Source organism: Narcine bancroftii, chromosome 4, assembly GCF_036971445.1.
Source record: "Narcine bancroftii isolate sNarBan1 chromosome 4, sNarBan1.hap1, whole genome shotgun sequence".
In the NCBI taxonomy this organism is placed as follows: domain Eukaryota; kingdom Metazoa; phylum Chordata; class Chondrichthyes; order Torpediniformes; family Narcinidae; genus Narcine; species Narcine bancroftii.
The window spans coordinates 75,900,778-75,921,610 of NC_091472.1; the positions used below are offsets into that span (position 1 = coordinate 75,900,778).

At 35.6% G+C, this 20,833-nt stretch overlaps 1 protein-coding gene across 1 annotated transcript in view; it reads right to left on the bottom strand.

Moving 5' to 3' along the window:
* LOC138760695 (utrophin-like) overlaps positions 1 to 20,833 on the bottom strand; it is a 632,519-nt gene that overhangs the window by 601,674 nt on the left and 10,012 nt on the right. The window contains exon 2 of the mRNA XM_069931641.1: positions 20,441 to 20,626. Coding sequence (XP_069787742.1) covers positions 20,441 to 20,525 — 85 coding nt within the window. The 5' untranslated portion in view covers positions 20,526 to 20,626. The remainder of the gene's footprint in view (positions 1 to 20,440; positions 20,627 to 20,833) is intronic.

Below are 20,833 nucleotides of genomic sequence, written 5' to 3' on the forward strand. Positions count from 1 at the left end.
CTACTAAATCTATTTAATTAAAAAGATTGAAATATCTGTCCATTAGTAATCACTTTAGCTTTGGTACTTCTATACAAGGCCTTAATCCAATTTATAAACTTAATACAAAAACCAAATTTACTTAACACCTTAAATAAAAAAAACCCACTCTAACCTATCAAAGCTTTTCGGCATCTAATGCTAAAATAAGGCAAATCTTTTTTTCTGAGCTGAATGAATTATACTCAATAACTACTAAATTCTCCAAAGTTTGTCTATATTTAACAAAACCCATCTGATCCACTTTTTATTAAATCAAGAAGATATTCATTAATCCTATTCATCAATACTACAATTTTATAATCTATATTTAACAAATATATGTCTATAAGAAGTAGCCTTTAATGGGTGCCTATCTTTTTTAGGAATAACCATAATTATCACCATAAAAAAAGTTTCTGGAAGACAAAGTTCTTTAGAAACCTGTTCTATTACTTTCATAAATAATGGAATCAATAAATCTTTAAACTCTTTATTAAATTCAACTGGAAATCCATCTTCACCTGGAAATTTATTATTATTTAAACTAGTAAGGGCATCATAAATCTTCTGCTCAGTAAAAGAACACTTTAATCATTCTAAACTTCCTTGAGTCAAAGATAGTAATGTTAATTCTAACAAATAATTATCTATAGGCTCTTCATCTTGTAGTGAATCAGATGTATATAATTTATTAAAATTCCTTAAATACATCATTAATTATTTGTGGCTTATATGTCACTTCATCATTATCCTGTTGTATAGCATTAATTGTTCTAGAAGACTGTTCCGGTTTTAATTGCCAAGCCAAAACTTAATTTGATCTTTCCCCTAACTCATAATATTTCTGCTTAGATCGTAATATAATTTTCTCTGCTCTATATGTTAATTTTTTATTTGCTAAAATTCCATATCCTCAGAAGATGATTTTTGGATTTCTTTTTCCAATAAAGCTATCTCCTTTTCCAATTTGTCTATCTTTCATATTATCTTTATTTTTGTTTTGAAGAATAACTTATAATTTGACCTCTTAAATAAGCTTTCAATGTATCCCAAATAACAAATATATTATCTACTGAATTTAAGTTAGTTTCACAAAACAATTGAATATGTGGTCTTATAAATAAACAAAAATCCAGTTTCAACAATAATAAAGAATTCAATCTCCATCTATAAACTAAATGTTGTCTTTCAGCAAATTCCAACTCAATGAAGAGGAGAATGGTCAGATAATAATCTAATCTTATAATCCACAGCAATCACTCTTGATTGATTCTGAGCAGAAAGCAAGAAAAAAAATCTTTTCTAGAATATCATATCTGATAGAATTTTAAAAATCTATTTCCTTAAGATGCATTTTTCTCCATTATCAATTAAATCAAAATCTTTCATAAAAGGTAACAAATTTTTTGCTCCCTTTGATTTCACTATCAAGTCTTGAAGACTTATTCAATACAGGTTCTAAACAAAAATTAAAATCACCACCCACAAAAAAATTTTCATGTACATTCACTAAATTTAAAAAAGTTATCTTGTATAAATTTATGATCGTCTAAATTCAGTGCATAAATATTCAATAAAGTCCAATCTTCAGAAAATATTTGACAATTTACTATAAGATACTTTCCTGCTGGATCTGTAATTACATCTTGGATTTTAACTGGTAAATTTATTTTTAAATAAAAGTTAAAGTCCATTCTTCAGAAAATATTTGACAATTTACTATAAGATACTTTCCTGCTGGATCTGTAATTACATCTTGGATTTTAACTGGTAAATTTATTTTTAAATAAAAGTGTCATTCCCCTAGCTTTAGAATTAAATGTGGAGAGAGCTACTTGACCTACCCAATCTCTTTTCAATTTTAAATGTTCACTTTCAGTTAAACGAGTCTCTTGTAAAAAATCAATATCGACTCCTAATTTCGTGATATACAATAATAGTCTTTCTTTTTATGGGTCCGTTAATCCCATTAATATTAAAGGTTAATATCTTAACTGCTTTACCCATTATTTTTCAAATTATCAACATACATTCCTATCCAGGAAGAATTCCCATAAATTAAATTGGTTTGAGGTGTCATCATCTGCAATCCAAAAACACTGAATTTATTCAAAATAAAAATATTATGCAAAAATATTGTTAAAATACAAAAAAACACGTCCCTCCCCAAAATGGCACAAAGACCAGCAGTACTACTCTCCATTTTACAGATAATGGTTAAACCATGAAAACACATGTAGTCATCAGAAACTAACATACACAACCCCCGACTCCCAGGGAAAAAGAAAAAAAAAATTATAGAAAGAAGAGAACATACTCCCCATTTTGATAAATCATTTCAACAAGTCCTCTTGATTTCGGTGAGCCATGGGCAGATATTTAAAATCTTTGGTCTGAATATAATTGTTGAAGAAGACATTCTGCTGATCTGGAATAAAAACTTTCAAAGTTGCTAGATGTCGCAACATAAATCTATAACCATCATATAAAGCCATCTTAACAGAATTAAACTCTTTCCTTCTCTTCAAATGAGCTTGACTCAGATCTGGATTAAAAAAAGATCTTGTTAACCTCATAATTCAAAGGTCCATGTTCTTTTATTCTTCTCATTGCCATCTTTTCTCTATCTTGATAGTTTAAAAATCTGATCAATATAGACCAAGGTCTTTGATTTGGCCCCAGTTTTGTTCAGAGAGCTCAAGGAGGTCTCTCAATCAAAATTTTCTCTTCAAAGTTTTCTCATCCAAATTTTTGCTGTATCCAATCTTGAAAGAAGGTCAAGATGTAATTTGCTTTTTTTTGCTCTGCAGACATTCCAACAATTGTAAGATTATTCCTTCTACTGTAATTTTCCAAAATATCAACCTTCAGACATTCCAACAATTGTAAGATTATTCCTTCTACTGTAATTTTCCAAAATATCAACCTTCTCCAATAATTTTTCATTCATAGAAATCAAAGCAGTAACAGAGTCCTATTAACATTTGTTCTTTCCACAATGCGTTGAACTTCAGGTTGTCCTGAATTCTTTCTTATAATTTATCAACCCTTTGTGAAACATTATTTATTTAGTTAAATCAATTTTAACTTGTATTTTTCCAGTTAAAAATTTAAAATTATTCTCCAATGCATTTGCAAAATTATCAATTTTAGCCTCAAGTGTATCTTTTTTTTAAAAACTTTGCCTTGCTTTTAAAATCTTCTTCTTCTGTAGTTCTGTCTTCATCTTCACTTGTAGTCACTAGAATAATCTTCCATACCAAATAAGTCTTCTTCTTCTTGCAGCCCTGGAGCGCTGGACTGGCCCTTCAAGAGGGATAAAGATTTTTTCCCCTTTAATTCTTTCATCCGCAACGCGCATGTGTGACTCCTTATGCATATGCAGTGCGGAAGTAACTTTCAGGACAGCACCATCTTTGCGGTAAGTCGCAGGGCTGTCTCCAGTGGGTCCAGGAAGAACTCCAACAGCTGGCTTCGTTGAAGAGGTAGGCCAGAGTTTGTTTCTTTCCTTGGTTTGCATTTGTCAGTGTAATTTTTTTTAGTTTTTTTTTTCTTTTTTTGGTGACATTTATAATTAAAGTTGTCAGTATTTTAAAAAGACTTTAAATTAACTTTAATGGTAAAAAAAAATTTAATTACCACTTTTTTTAAATTAAAATCCCCAGGAGTCATAAGGGAGCACTGTATTTATTCCCTGTGGCATCATGCGACCTCCCACCAAAAAATAGTTTCACTTTTCCTGCAGTTCACCCTGGCCTTAACAGCCAATTGAAACTAGTCAAAAGATGTTAATTAATCATCAGCTGTCTTATGCCCATTTCCTTCCTAATGTATTTAGCTAAAGATTTTGTACAATACAAACAAAACAGAGGACAGTAGGCAACCGAGCCTGGCTTCAGATTTAATGAGGAAGCTTTTAGTTTCCAAACTGTTTATTAGGAGCAAACATGCATGATCAAGTTTCCTTCGAGGCTGGACAGTCAAGGCAAGGAACTGCATATGCCCTTTAAGGCACTCTTTTTGTGGTAATAACCAAGTTGACCCGACTTCCTCAATTAGATTATCCAAATTGTATTCTGATGGCAGATACAATCAATAACCAATGCACTTTATATTAGACATGATTGGAATTCCAAGCTCCAGGTATTTGCTACAATGTTTCTAAAGAAATTCCTCTACTGCATCTTCATTGGCTACTGAGGAATTAATCTGAAAAACAGCAGCAGCAGGAATACTGAATTTTAAACAACATACTTCAAAAGGAGCACAAGAGCATTATCATCTATTGAGAATTGAAATTTATTTTGCATTCAAAAGAAAATCCCCAACAGAACAACAATTCCACCATTACAGCTTTGGATTAGGTTGTCAACTCTATATAAACCCCATGTTTAATGCAATCATAATTTAAGTGTAATTATTCCAAGTTCCCACTCAGTCGAAAATTGAAGCAGATGTTAGAGTGACTTAATAAACTCACTCAGCAGTTACAACAGTCATATGCATCGACAAAATCTGATAATTAAGGTTTCAATTTTTTCTTTTTAAAATATTTTTATTGAGTTTAATATGATCCTTTTTATTAAAAAACTGCTCTTATAGAGCTGCATCTGTATTTAACGAACAACAACTTTGAATAATCAAAGCGATTCAAACTTTGCTTAATACTGCTATAATTTTCAAGAATTGTACACAACTGTTGTGGAAGTTTGCTTTAAAAAAAAACTACAGCCAAATACATATTCTGAATGCTAAATTCGAACTATTGTGGGACATAGCATTACAACCAGCACATTTTTTTTCTGACATGCGCAAATCGAGGATGGGTTAACTAAATACTGTGCCAACTCCGTTGACCATGTCATGTTTCAATGGATTTTTGAATTAAGCTTAACAGCAGTTTCAAATATGTACCCTTTTCGAACCACGAAAAATCAAATTTAGGGAATGATGTTCTTCTTTTAAAAAATGTATTTCTTGCATGAGTTATATCAATAACAACATCCACAAATGATCATCAAAATATATATATAGTGACATTTCTTCTTTCCCCCCTTTCATCCCTCTCCCCTTCAAAAATCAATAAATAATAACACATAAAACAAAGAAATAACAAAAAACAAAAAAGTCGTATCGTCCACTTTCACATATTTAAACCTTACTGAGCTCATAATTATGTTGTTTTATGAGATGGAGGTTTGTGGTCGGCGTTCACCGATATATTTTATGTATGGTTCCCAAATTTGTTCAAATAATGTACACTTGTCTTTCAGATTCTATGTAATTTTTTTCTAATGGAATACACTTGTTTATTTCCATATACCACTGTTGTATTTTAAGGTTTGTTTCCATTTTCCAAGTTGTCATAATACACTTTTTTGCTATTGCCCTATCATAATCAATCTTATTTTGGCTCTGTCTAATTTTAGTCCTAATTTTCTTGTCTCTTATATTATTTAACAGAAAATTTTTTGGTATATTATTTTTTGTGATTTTGTTTAATATTAGCTTTAGATCTTCCCAGAAAGTTTTTACTTTTGAACATGTCCAAATTACATGTAATGTTGTTCCAGTCTCTTGTTTACATCAAAAGCATCTATCCAATGCTGTTGGATACCACTCTCTTAATTTCTGAGGAGTAATATAGAATCTATGTAGCCAGTTATATTGTATCATACATAAATCTAGTATTTATCATGTTCCTCATTGTTCCTGTACATAACTTCTCCCATCTTTCGTTCTTTATCTCTGTGTTTAAATCTTTTTCCCAACTTTGTTTTAGTTTATACTTGTTTCATCCTCTTGCTTATATTGCAATTTGATGTACATGTTGGTAATAAATTTTTTAATTATCATTGTGTCTGTGATTAAATATTCATAGTTGTTACTTTCTGGTAATCTCAAGCTATTTCCTAGTTTAGCTTTTAAATAAGTTTTTATTTGGTAATATGTAAACATTGTACCTTGTGTTATTCCATATTTATCTTTTAATTGCTCAAATGTTAATAAATTATTTCTCAAAAAGCAATCTTCTATTTTCTTGATTCCTTTTCTATCCCATTCCTTGAAAAATAAATTATCTATTGTAATGGGTTTTGTGTTAATAACATTTGTAGTATTTGATAATTTATCTTTTTTTCTTCCAGGTATATTCTTTTCCATGATTTAATTATGTGATGTTGTACTGGAAAATTGTTGTATTGCACCAATTTTTCATCCCATTTGTAAAGTATGTGTTCCGGGATATTTTTTTCCCAATTTGCCTAATTCTATCTTAGTCCAGTCTGGTTTTTCTTCTCTCTGATAAAAATCTGATAAGTACCTGAACTGCAGTGCTCTGTAGTAATTTTTGAAGTTTGGTAGCTGTAACCTTCCTTGTTTGTAACTCCATGTTAATTTTTCTAGTGCTATTCTTGATTTCTTACCTTTCCATAAAAATTCCCTTACTATTTTCTTCAGTTTTGCAAAAAATATTTCTGTCAGGGGATTTAGTAACATTTGGGTAGATATTGCGCTCATGGGAACACATTCATTTTAATACAGTTTACTCTTCCTATTAAAGTTAACAGTAGTTCTTTTCAATTCTCTAAATCTTCCTGTATTTTTTAATGAATGGTTCATAGTTTAATTTGTATAAATGTTTTAGGTTGTTATCTATTCTGATACCAAGGTAACGTATCGCCTGTGATTGCCATTTAAAAGGGGTTTCTTTTTTAAATTCTAAATAATCAACTTTGTTCATTGGCATCACTTCACTTTTAATCTTGTACCCTGATATCTCTCCATACTCACCCAGTTTTGTACGTAGTTTTGTTACTGACTTATCTGTTAAATATACTATGATGTCATCTGCAAATAGGCTGATTTTATATTCTTTCTTTTATTTTTATTCCTTTTATCATAGTTTCCTTCCTTATCAACTCCGCCAGTGGTTTAATAACCAAAGCAAACAGTGAAGGGGATAATGGGCATCCCTGTCTTGTTGATCTGCTTAATTTAAAGTGATCTGATACATATCCATTTATTACTACCTTTGCTAACGCTCCATTATATAATGCTCTAATCCAGTTAATAAATTTTTCCGGTAGTTTAAATTTCTGTAACACTTTAAACAAATAATTCCACTCTAACCTGTTGAAGGCTTTCTCTGCGTCTAACGTAACACCGACCGTTGGCGTTTTATTTATTTGTGCTGCATGAATTAAATAGATAAGTTTACAAACATTATCAGCTGCCCGCCTTTTTTTTTTAAAAAAAACAAATCCAGTTTGGTCTTGCCTTACTAGTTTTGGTACACAGTCAATCAGCCAGTTTGCTAGTAATTTTGCTATTAATTTATAATCTGTATGATGATAATAGCGAGTCTTTTCCCTCTTTTGGAATTACCGTGATTGTTGCTGTTTTACATGATTCTGGTAAGTTTTGGGTCTCTTCCACTTGATTCATTACTTCTAGGAGGGGAGGGATTAATAGATTCCTAAAAACTTTATAAAACTCTATAGGGAATCCATCTTGACCTGGTGTTTTATTGTTTGGTCGTTTCATTAATATATCTTGTATTTCTTCAGTCTTAAAAGATTCTGTCAATTTATTTTGTTCTTCTATTTGCAGATGTGGTAGTTCAATATTAGATAAAAATTTGACAATTTTGTCAGTTTTTCCTGTATTTTCAGTTTGGTATAATTGTTTATAGAATCTTTTAAAATTTTAATTAATCTCCAATGGATTATATGTGATCTGTTCATCATCATTTCTCGCCACTAGAATGGTTCTCTTAGCTTGTTCTGTTTTAAGTTGCCAGGCCAATATTTTGTGTGTTTTTTTCTCCCAGTTCATAATATTTTTGATTTGTTTTCATTATATTTTTTTCTACTTTATATGTTTGTAGTGTTTCATATTTTAATTTTTTCTCTGCCAGTTCTCTTTTTCTCTGTATCTTCTCTTTCCACTAATTCCTTTTCTATAATTATTATCTTTTTCCAACAGTTCTACTTCCTGATTATATTTCTTTTTAATTTTAGTCGTATAGTTAATTATTTGTCCTTCATAAAGGCCTTCATTCTGTCCCACAAAATGAATTTATCTTTGACTGATTCCATATTTATCTCAAAGTATATTTTAATTTGCTGTCCAATATATTCTTTGAAATCTTGTCTTTTTGACAGTGTAGGATTTAGTCTCCATCTATATGTCTTTGGTGGGACATCCTCAAATTCGATTGTTAATAACAAGGAAGAGTGATCAGATAATCTCTCTTTTTCTCTTTGGCTTGGCTTCGCAGTCGAAGATTTATGGAGGGGTATGTCCACGTCTGCTGCAGGCTCGTTGGTGACTGACAAGTCCGATGTGGGACAGGCATGCACGGTTGCAGCGGTTGCAAGGGAAAATTGGTGGGTTGGGGTTGGGTGTTGGGTTTATCCTCCTTTGTCTTTTGTCAATGAGATGGTCTCTGCGGTCTTCTTCAAAGGAGGTTGCTGCCCGTCAAACTGTGAGGCGCCAAGATGCACGGTTGGAGGCGATATCAGCCCACTGGCAGTGGTCAATGTGGCAGGCACCAAAAGATTTCTTTAAGCAGTCCTTCTACCTCTTCTTTGGTGCACCTCTGTCTCGGTGGCCAGTGGAGAGCTCGCCATAGAACATGATATTGGGAAGGCGATGGTCCTCCATTCTGGAGATGTGACCCACCCAGTGCAATTGGGTCTTCAGCAGCATGGATTCGATGCTTGCGGACTCTGCCAGCTTGAGTACTTCGATGTTGGTGATGAAGTCATTTCAATGAATGTTGAGGATGGAGCGGAGACAGTGTTGATGGAAGCGTTCTAGGAGCCGTAGGAGATGCCGGTAGAGGACCCATGATTCGGAGCCGAACAGAAGCGTGGGTATGACAACAGCTCTGTATACGCTGATCTTTGTGTTTCTTCAGGTGGTTGTTTTTCCAGACTCTTTTGTGTAGTCTTCCAAAGGTTCTATTTGCCTTGGCGAGTCTGTTGTCTATCTCTTTGTCGATCCTTGCATCAGATGAAATGGTGCAGCCGAGGTAGGTAAACTGGTTGACCGTTTTGAGTTCAGTGTGCCCGATGGAGATGTGGGGGGGCTGGTGGTCATGGTGGGGAGCTGGCTGATGGAGGACCTCAGTTTTCTTCAGGCTGACTTCCAGGCCAAACATTTTGACAGTTTCTGCAAAACAGGACGTCATGCGCTGGAGATCTGGCTCTGAATGGGCAACTAAAGCAGCATCGTCTGCAAAGATAATAATCTTGCTTTATATTCCATTTTTTTTAAACTCTCCCTTGGATCTGTGCCGATAACAAAAACATGTCTATTCTTGAGTAGGTCTTATGTCTATTCGAGTAGTTTGAATATTCTCTCTCTCTTGGGTGTTGCTTCCTCCATCTATCGATTAGTTTCATGTCCTGCATTGCTTTTAGTGTAAATTTAGTTACTTTATTCTTATTGTTAATTGTCTTTCCAGTTTTGTCTATCATTGAGTCCAGACTGAAGTTGAAATCCCCTCCTATCAAGATATATCCCTGTGTATCTGCTATCTTTAGGATGTTTTGCATAAATTCCTGATCTCCTTTGTTAGGTGCATAGATATTTAGTAAATTCCAAAATTCTGAATAAATCTGGAACTTTGTCATTACATATCTGCCTGCTGGATCTGTTATTATTTCCTTTATATTGATTGGTAGATTTTTGTTGACTAATATAGCTCCTCCCCTGGATTTTGAATTGTATGATGTTGCCACTACATGGCCTACCCAGTCTCTCTTCAATTTACTATGCTCTATCTCGGTTAAGTGTAACATAATAATCCTTATACAAGATAATAATAAAGCAAGGCATAATAATAACATATATAACAAAATTAAATGCACAATATGACAAATTTTAAATTCCATCCATTATTATTAAATGTGATCATCTAGTAAAATGATTATAAGTATAAATCTAAGAGATATTATCCAGGATGATCATAATTAAACCCCATAAATCCATTTATTTAAAAGAAAACCTGAAACAAATGTTAATCTAACCCTTCCCTCTAATCAAGGTTACAAGAGAAATACAAAGATGGATCAATTCATGCCCTCCAGAAGACAGATGGATCAGGACTAGAGCACCTAAATATTCTAAAACTCCAATTATGATATTATTGTCGTGTGTGCGCTAACACAAATTGTGGAAAGAAAACACACACACACGAGGAGTCGAAATCAAAGACTGATTTATTGCACTGGCAGCTCTGCTTATATTCTCTCCCCGCTGTTGACAACAGGGGTGACGTCACAGCAGCGCCAATCTCCAATTAGGCATCATTCCCGCCGTTGCTCATTGTTTCCCGCTGTGCAGGTGATCACCTGAGACAAAGGTCACTAGACCCCGCAGGATCTGCTTGGTTGCCTCATTCGTCGGCCATTTTGTATACCGGGTCATGACCCAGTCAGCGGGCTGCTACAAGACCCCTCCCCACCCCAGAATCGGTGATTGGAGCATGGCTTGCCACTTTCAGTGGCCTACCTCTGCATAGCAGAGAATGTGGGGAGACCAGTTGGCTAATGTCCTGGTGTGCTGGTTTGAGGCTGTCAATAGTGCAAGTCTCTTCCTTACCGGCGATATTCAGCATGCATCGACCTTTTGTGTCAGATTACTTTGTTCGGCTCCTCATTCAGCCATTGCAGAGGAGTTCGGTGTACCCCCTTCCAAAAGAAAACGTACCCACAGGTCTAAGTCTTTGGGGACGTAGTCTTTGGCCTGGCCATGCAGCAAAGACGCTAACATGCCCAGTTTTTCCATCAGCTCAGTCAATGAGGCCACTGGGTCATCTGGGTCCTTGGCAGTAGCCAAGAACTCCCCTGATAACACCAATGGTGCGCTGAAGAGTTGAAGTCCTCTTTCGATGCGGTGCGGATGCCCAGGAGAACCCAGGGTAACTCATCTGCCCACCTCAGCCCCTTGAGCCGAACCAAAAACGCCGCCTATAGGTGCCTATGAAATCGCTCCACCAACCCATTGGCCTGAGGGTGGTAAGCTGTGGTCCCAGCAGTTTGGCCAGTGCCACCCAGACTCCCAAAGTAAACTGCGTATCTTTATCGGATGTCGTATGCTCCAGAACTCAGAACCTTGACACCCAGGTCTCGGCCATCAGGACTGTCTTCAGCAACCTCGTGGAGACGAAAATAGTGGTGAGGAGATACTTCACTCCATGGGAGATCTGCAGCAGCCTACAATGTCAATATGGATGTGCTGAACCAACATCGCACTAACTCGAAGGTCTTGGTGGGGGGGCCTTGAAATGCGTCTGCATTTTGGAGACCAGACAGAGCGTGCTTCAGCTTGGTGGTAGAAAACTGCTAGGATCCACATAAATGTGTTAACAGATGGAGTAATGGAGTCGAGGTGGGGGGCAGGCAACTTGGCTTTCCCCAGGGTATTGTTTGAAAAGTCCTGGGATGCACCAATCGACACCAGCAGGCAGTGGGCTCGCAGGAAGTCTGCTGCCAGGAGCAGCTGCACCACAGCCACAATCGTGAACATCCACATGAACCAGTTGCTGCTGAAGTGGAGTGCCAAATGTTCATATGGTGGTGTTCACTGCCCTCAGTGGTGGGCCCAGTTTGTCATTCTGGGTGTCGTAAGCTGGGGGGGGGTAGGACACTTATTTCAGCACCAGTGTCCATGAGGAAGCCTCCTGGAGGAGGCTGTCACGTTGGCCAACCGCTGCAGCCATTAATAACAGTTGGCCATAGCTTTTTCCTGAAATGCACAGAGTGGGCGGCATCAACGGGCCCCTGCACCCAATTGTTGATGATAGTAGCAATACTGTTCGGTTGGGGAGTCCACTTCCCTCTCTGTTTGATGTGGCCTCGTTGCCAGCTGTGTGCAGGGCCTAGCGATCTGCTCCACCGAGGCGCCATTTTCTTTCTTCGCTCTCCAAAGCATGTCTGCCCAGGCTGCGACTTACCTGGGGTCCCTGAAGTCAGATATCTCCGGGAACCTGCTTAATACTTATTTATGTAAAGTTTTTTTTAAATGAGTAAAATATCTTAAAATTAGTATAAAGCATCTAACTAAACTTTTAAGATGTCACCCAAGAAAGAAAAATCTTCGAAGCTAAGTCCAACTAAAAAGTCAGAAGAGAAGAAGAAAAAAAGAATCTGGGCATCGAAGGAGGCCACTGAGGTACTTTCTGGATCCACCAGCAAAGATCCAGGTGAGGGACCTTCCTCAGGAGCCCTCTTCACGTCGAGCCACAAAGATGACACTGAAGAAAAACTTAAAAGTGCTTCGCGCATGCAAAGTGCAATAGAAAAGCAGGCTGAGAAAAAAAAATTCAGACCCTCTTAAAGGGACAGTCCAGCATGTCAACTTCAGAGCATGAAGGAGAGACAAGCCCAGTAGAGGAAGCTTCAGAAGAGTATGAAAGTGAAGAAGATACTTCAAGTTCAGAAGAGGAAGAGACCAGAGGGGGGAAAAAAAACTTAAGAAAGAAATAAGATTGAATCTAAAATTAATTTGACTTTGGAAAATAATTTTAAATTGCTATCAGGAGAATTGAAGCAAGTTAAAACAGATTTGACAGTTAAAGTAGATAATGCATTGAAGGTGATGAATAGCGTTAAACTAAGAATGGATAAGTTGGAAAATAAAGTCCAAGATGTTTGAGAGGATATGCAGTGTACTGAAGATAGATCTAATGTATCTAAATATTCGATGACTAATTTAACCTCGATGAATGAAAAACTGTTGGAGAAAAATCGTTATTTTGGAAAATTATAGCAGAAGAAATAACATTAAAATAATGGGATTATCTGAAGGCTAAGGTGAAGATCTGATTCACTTCTTTCAAGAATGGATATTGAAGATATTTGGAAAGGAACTTTTGAAGACAAGGTTTTAAATGAAAGAGCCCATAGAGCTGTAAGACCAAAGCTGGGTCCAAACCAGAGACCCCAATCTATCCAGGTCAGATTTTTGAATTACCAGGATTGTGAGAGGCTTCTGGGTTTGGTGATGAAAAGGGCTAAGGAACATGGACCTTTGAACTATGAAGGGAAGAAAATTTTCTTTTATCCGGATTTGAGTCAAACTTTCTTAAAGAGAAGGAAAGAATTTAATTCAGTTAAGAAAGTGTTGCGTTATCCTGCTACTTTTTAAATGTTTGTACCAGGTGAACGGAATTTTTTTTTTTACAAATTTTGTTCAAACTGAAGAATATGTTCAAAGTTTGTCGAAAGCTCAAATAACAGAAGGTACTGATTAGTTGCAATGAATTTAATATACTGATTTTTTTTCTTTTTTGATGGATGAAGAATTGATATGATATTTTCTATTGTTATGTTAGATGAAATTGATGTTTTGATTGATTAAACCATTTTATTCCAGCGTGTTGGGGGTTGTGTTGAGTTGGTTTCTGGCAGTTACATGTTTTTGTGGCTTTGCCATGATCTGTAAAATGAAGGGAGATAGTGCTGGTTCTTAAAGTACTTATTGTGTGGGGATTTTTGTTCTATCTTCCATTCTTTTTTTCTTTTCAATAATTAACTTTTTTGTATTTAATTTGGATTGCAGATGGTGGTGCTCAGGACCAAACTACTTTATGGAAATTCTTCCTGGATGGGGGTGATGAAAAGGGATTTTAAAAATAAGGAAAAATGAATAAGATTATAAGTTTTAATATTAATGGGATTAATAGTACAATAAAAAGGAAGAAAATATTGTTTTATATTAAGAAATTAGTAGTGCATATTGCTTTTTTTTAAAAACAATAAACTCGTTTCACTGAAAAAGAACACCCAAAATTGAAAAGAGATTGGGTAGATCAAGTAGCTTTTGTCTTCATTTAATTCTAAAGTCAGGGGAGTAGTGATTTTATTTAAGAAAAATTTACCAATTAAAGTTCAAAGCGTAACTATGGACCCCGCAGGTAGATATGTAAAGGTAAATTGTCAAATATTTTCTAAGGAGTGGACTTTATTAAATATATATGCACCGAATTTAGATGAAAAATTCATACAAGATACTTTTTTTAATTTGGCAGATGCTTATGAAAATATTTTAGAAGGTGATTTCAATTTTTGTTTGGATCCTTTATTAGACAGATCTTCAAGAACAATAGTTAAATCTAAAGCAGCTAAAACAATGTTTTAATGAAAGACTTAAATTTAGTGGATATATGGAGAAAGAAACATCCTAGGGATAAAGGTTATTTTTTATATTCTAATAGATTTGATTCATATTTTAGAATGGACTTATTTTTACTTTCTGTTCAAAATCAATCTAGAATTTTGAATATTGATTATAAAGCAAGAATAATGTTTGATCATTCTCCATTTTTGATGGAATTGGAATTTACTGAAAAACAGCAGTCAGTATATAGATGGAGATTAAATTCATTGTTATTAAAAAGGGAATATTTTTGTGCTTTTATAAAACAGCATATTAGATTATTCTGTGATTCTAATTTACATTCAATGGAGGATAAATTTATTATTTGGGATGCATTAAAAGCATATTTGAGAGGACAGATTATGTTTTACTTCAAAAATTAAAAAGGATTATATGAGAGGTATAGATAAATTTGAAAAATAACTATTGGAGAAAGATATTCAAAAATCACCATCAGTAGATAAATATAGGCTTTTAATTAATAAAAAAATTACAATGTCAAGAAAATGATTCTTAGATCTAAACAGAAATATTATAAATTAGGGGAAGATCTCAAAGTTTTGGCATGGCAATTAAAAGCAGAGCAAACATCGAGAACGATTAATGCAATACAACGATACAATAAGAAAGTGATATTTAAACCACAAGAAATAAATGGTTTTATGGAATTTTATGAAAAATTATAGTCATTACAGGATGAAATGTAAAAATGTTATGACTAATACAATTAATGCAAGACATATTTACTTCATTACAATTTTTTACATCAGCTATATTACACCACAGAAATTGATTAGATGGAGATCAGATATATCGGATAGGGTTTTAGATGTTGTGAAATTATTGGAACTTTTCTTCATTGTACATGGGCTTGTTCAAGAGTTAAACCCTTTTAGATTTATATTAGTACATTTTTGCAACCAGTTACAGTGTTATTTTTGATGGGAAATTTTAAAAATATAACTCCTAAATTATGTTTATCAGATTTTCAGTTGAAATTTGTTAATTTGAGATAGCAAGGAAATGTATTGCTGTCACTTGGAAATCAGATGTTTCTTTAACACTAGGAAGATGCCAAACAGAGGTTCAAAGTTGTATTTCAGATGTTTCTTTAACACTAGGAAGATGGCAAACAGAGGTTCAAAGTTGTATTCTATTAGAAAAAATTATATAATTTAAGAGATAAATACTCTATTTTTTTTTAAACAGATTTGGAGCCCGTATGCTCAAACATTAGGTTTGATTTTATAAATAATTCATTTGAATCCTCCAGTCCAGAGAAGTCTTCCCTTAATAAATAAATAATGTTTCTTTTCATCTTTGAGCGTTTCCTACGGTAATCCAATTCAACATATATATTCATATTTGTTATATATTTTAGCAATTTAGTTTCTTTTTTATAGTTTATTCTATTTATTTTTTAAGTGGGGGGTAGAAGGAATTTAGTTTGGGTTTTTTCTCTCTTTTTTATATAAATCAGCATGTATTTAATCAATAACTTTGTAATAATATGATATATGTGTTGTTTTGTTTGTTATTTATGTGTTGATTTTAAATAAAATATTCAAAATAAAGAGCAGGCAAGGTCTGTGTCCCTCAGCGTGAACGAGCATCTTGCTCATCAGAGGGCGGATGGGGCCCTCTCCCCAAAACCGTCCATATGCAACAATCAGGCGCAGGCTCATGCCGTGAGATCCCAAGAGTGCGGGTTAATAGCTCCTTGAGGGCATCATATTTGCCTTGCTCCGGAGGCTGCCGTTTACTGGTCGAACGAGCTCACCACATAGTAGTAACGTGTGTCATTGACGTTGATCTGTCAAAGGTGGAAATGGACCTTGGCCTGTTTGAACCACATGGCTGCAACATTCAGAAAGTTGGCAGCTTCAACAAATCTGTGTGAAGAGCTGCTTGATCCATCATCTTCGGGTCCAACTGCCGGTTGGACCTGCCGAGGTCACCAAAGTAGCGTGCGCGTGCTACCACAAAGTGTGATAAGAGACACACACACACACGGAGTCGAAATCAAAGACTATTCATTGCACTTGCAGCTCTGCCTATATTCTCGATTCTCTCCCCGTTGCTAATAACAGGAGAGATGTCACGGCAGTGCCTATCTCCGAAGGGGCGGCTTTCTTGTCGTTGCTAGTTTCCTGCTGTGCAGGCAGTCACCTGGGACGAAAGTTGTTGGCCCACTATGGGTCTGCACAGTCACCATTGTGACAGACTATAGATTTATTTTTGGGAGATCAACTGAGGTAGGTTTTTTAGTGTAGGTCACATATAAACACTTCAAAACAGATCTCATTTAAAATACTGGAGCTCTGCTCAAGCTAGACAGGCTGGCTCGAAGAGCCTTTGCAAAAGCTTTGGAGAATATCCAAGAGACTTCACTAATGGACTGTTGTTTTGAAAAGCACAGATGAAAGAAGTAGGTTCAGAACCGCAGGCTGTCTGGAAATGCTGTTTGCTGTTCTAAGAGGGTCATGTGTTTTTTTTTTGCATGCAGAGAGAGTCAAACAGGCTTTTCTCAGGGGGGGAGAGAGAGAGAGAGAGTGAGAGAGAGAGTGAGAGAGAGAGTGAGAGAGAGAGTGAGAGAGAGAGTGAGAGAGAGAGTGAGAGAGAGAGTGAGAGAGAGAGTGAGAGAGAGAGTGAGAGAGAGAGTGAGAGAGAGAGTGAGAGAGAGAGTGAGAGAGAGAGTGAGAGAGAGAGTGAGAGAGAGAGTGAGAGAGAGAGTGATCAGTTCTGCAATTTTACAGTCAAAAGCAGAAGCTGGAACAGGACAAGCTGGCAAGCTTGTGGAAAACCCCATTTTGTTTGAAGACGGGTTGTAAGTGCTTAGTTCAGCCTGGTCAAAGCTCCTGTGGTTCATGCAAGAGGAAAGGACTGGCTACCTAATGTTTCACTTGAAATAAGAGAAACAAAAAGGAACCCTGTAGTGACCTGAAAGAAAGAGGTTATCATCTGGAGAACCCTGAGGGGACAAGTTTCTTCAGCAAGACACTGAAGTGGCTGATTAAAAAGGTATCAGTTGTGGGTGTCCAGCATACAATGAATCTCTCTCTGAAAACTGACAAGAACCTTCCTGAGTGGTAACCATTTACCTTTCAAGCACCAAAGCCTGGTGAACTTTATAAATGTTAAATTCTGTGCACAGTATAAGAACACTGCAACCAGTGAACTTGGAGGAATGAGAAGTGAGATTGGATTGCGAATCAAATAACTTTTCTGAACTTACACACACACATTACATACACGTGCACTTAGAATTAGAAGGGGGTTAAGTTAGGTTTGTTAAGTCAATAGTGATAAGTTAAAGTGTGATTCTATTTTCATGTTTAAAGATAATTAAAAGCAACTTTTGTTTCAGTAACCATTTGTCAGGATGAATATCTATCGCTGCTGGGTTTTGGGGTCCTCTGGACTCATAACACCGCGTTCGTCAGCCATTTTGTGTGCCGGGTCACAATCCGGTTAGTGAACCACTACATGACTCTACAAATGGGCCCCATACCTTTTCAAACTGTAACTTTTTATCTTTAATATTATAATAATTTTATCTAAGCTTAGATACAGCATTACATCATGTAACCATTGTGCATGAGTCGCTGAGAGTTAATCTTTCCCACTTCATTAAAACTGCTCGTCTGGCTATCAGTGGGAGTCATTCAATAATTACATTTACAAAAATGTTTGGAAACCCAGAGGAAACTGCGCCAAGACCACATCACCTCCCTATCTTCCCTCTTGTCCATCCTGTCAAGCATCTCCTGCCCCATTCATGACAGAGTCTGCGAAGCCCACTTTGTCCTTTCTCTTGAGGTGCTGGTAAAAGTTTATCCGGTTCATGTGAAAAACCAAACAGGGCAGTTAAAAGGCATGAATCTAAATTTAATCTTAAAAATCATTGACAAAGAATGAAAAATATTCTGCCAATATCTTCCCAATTTAGGACACTTCCAAAACACATGAATCAGTGAGGCTTCAAAATTTTTAAAAGATTTTAAATTTAATTTTTTTTAATTTAGATGTCTAGCATGGTGGCATGAGCCCATGCCCCAAAATGCACTAATTAACCTATAACCCCTGTATTTTATTTGAAGGGTGGGAGGAAACCCAGGCAGATACAGGGAATATGTACCATCTCCTCAGAGATAGCGCTGGATTCAAACCCAGGCTGCTGGCACTGTAATAGCGTTGCACTACCCACAACGCTGGCCGCACTAAAGCACTACGCTAACCATACCACCCTGTTTTCATTATCAATTCCCTCAGCTCACAGATAAGTAACAGGCACTAGTGAATGCACAGACAAATGCATGAAGATGCAATAAGCAAGAAAGGAGAAGAAAGAAATCAAAAAAGCTATAGCAGAGATTGTTAGAGTTACACTGTCAAATTCACCTGCTCAAATATGCTCAAATAAAGTAAAAACACAGAAATGCTGGAGCAGGCAGGTGTCTGAATTAAAGGGCTGGAGAGAAGAAAAGGGGGAGAAGAACAGGCTAAAAGATCAAAGGTGTAAATTGGACATGGAAAGGAGGACAGGAGAGAAGAAAGGTGAGAATTGATTACAAAGCATGGGGGGGGTTGGTTCTGGGGAGATAGAGGAAAGGGAACATAGGGATAGATGGGGGGGGGGGGGGGGGGAGCTAAGGGAAACCAGAGAAATCTGTTAATAACATCTGATTGGAGGGTGCCCAGACAGAAAATAAGATATTATTCCTAATGAATGCTCATGACAGATATTGCTCCAGTTATTTTTTATATTTTGTTTAAGACCACTAGCAAACATATCACAATATTTCAAACTTAATCCAAATCCATATATAAACAGTAAAGAAATACAAAAGGAAGAAAAACCTCCTATTAATCCCCCCTCCCCCTACAAACTAAAAAGTGGGACAAGAAAACCATAACTTTCCAGATACTTTTAAACATATAAATATTCATAGAGGCCTACAAGAGAAAAGGTAAGTTCAAGATTCATTTAAATTCTAATACCAACTGTTTGTCAATATGGGCTGCTTCAATTATTTTTGAATGTAACACAAATCACAAAATATTGCGAACCTGTCTCAACTTATCACCACTAAACAGGTATAAAACCATGTTTAAATTACAGTCAACCTGCATTTTCATCTAACCATTTGCAATAAATCATTCTTGTAATGTTGTAGGCTAAGCCATATCCTATTGCAACATGCTATGATTAAACCCTGGTCTGTAGTTGACTATTTATTGCATCAGGAAGATCAAAAAGGATTCCCATTCAAATGTTTGCTTGCTAACTCCACCCATAAAAGATAAACACAAGTAACAAGTGAGGTAGGAATGAGAAGTACTCACAACTGTCTTCTCACCTCCCCCACCCATCTTCCCTACTGGTAAAGATTCCATTATTGTTACATAATATCTCATTTAGAATGAAACTTTGTCTACTGTAAGGACACAGTCGCCACTTTCTCAAATGCTTCTCACAGAACTGAAGCCTCAGTGAGAAACTGACTCACAACCCCTGGTTTACAAGGCCAGTGTTCTAACCACTGAGCTATCAGAGCCTCAAATAAAATTGAATACTCAAATTTTTAGCTGGACATTTGAAGAAAGGAAATTAAAACAAAGAATCAGAGGATTCCCAGCTGCCAGTAAGCAAAATAAATAATATGATTATATAAACTTGTATATGGTAACTTATCATTGAAATATCACTACAAATGGATTATTGCAATTCTGAAACAGGATTGGCTCAACCTATGTCATGGTTCAGGAATTTGATGTGAATATCAGTACCAAAAAAGGTACTTTCTAAACTAAAGATTTTAAGCTAGTCTATTTCAGAACATTAAAAAAAAGACAGGCAGCCATTTTATGTCTTTCATTTAAACAAGAACTAGAAATATGAAACCATTTGCAAATTTAGCTTGCCAATAGAATTTAATTCAATTCACAACCAATTATGAGTCTTATCTTAAAGAAAAGACTAAGTAGATCAATGTCTAAAGAGTACAGAACATGTATAATACCAAGAAAATGCACAACATAAAATGATTTGACCAAAGTAACATTCTAGAGATAATAAATGAAACACTTTGAATTAAATGCTTCACCAGATGGTTTGCCATTCCCAAAAGTCAGATACAAGAAAGAATGTAACTAGTTTCAATCATTTCATATTTCTAATTTTTATGCAGATCCAACTGAGAGAAATTTAAAAAAATTATTCATTAGACAATATTTTACTCAGACGTACCTGATCTCCATCTAATAATATCACCAAACTCATTCATAGGACTTGTAGAGTCAGCGTCTCCTCCCCCAACTGCAACCTTGGCCATAATAAATGCTGACACAGCCTCCACTGGATCAGAAAACTGTGTCAATCTTCAGATGGACTTTGTCCAAAATTTCTTCACATATATTGTAGGTTCCCCAACGCCTGAATAATTGACAAACAATAAATATTACACTACAGCATATGCTATTTTGAGAAACAATCAATCTACAGAGATTAAACATTTACATACAGCATTCATTTGAATTTATAACCTTCAAATCACACTAACCAGTTGATACCCAAAAAAAATGTGGCACTGCTGGAGCTGCTATAATGGCAGCATTGCCACTGGTGTAGATCCAGGACATA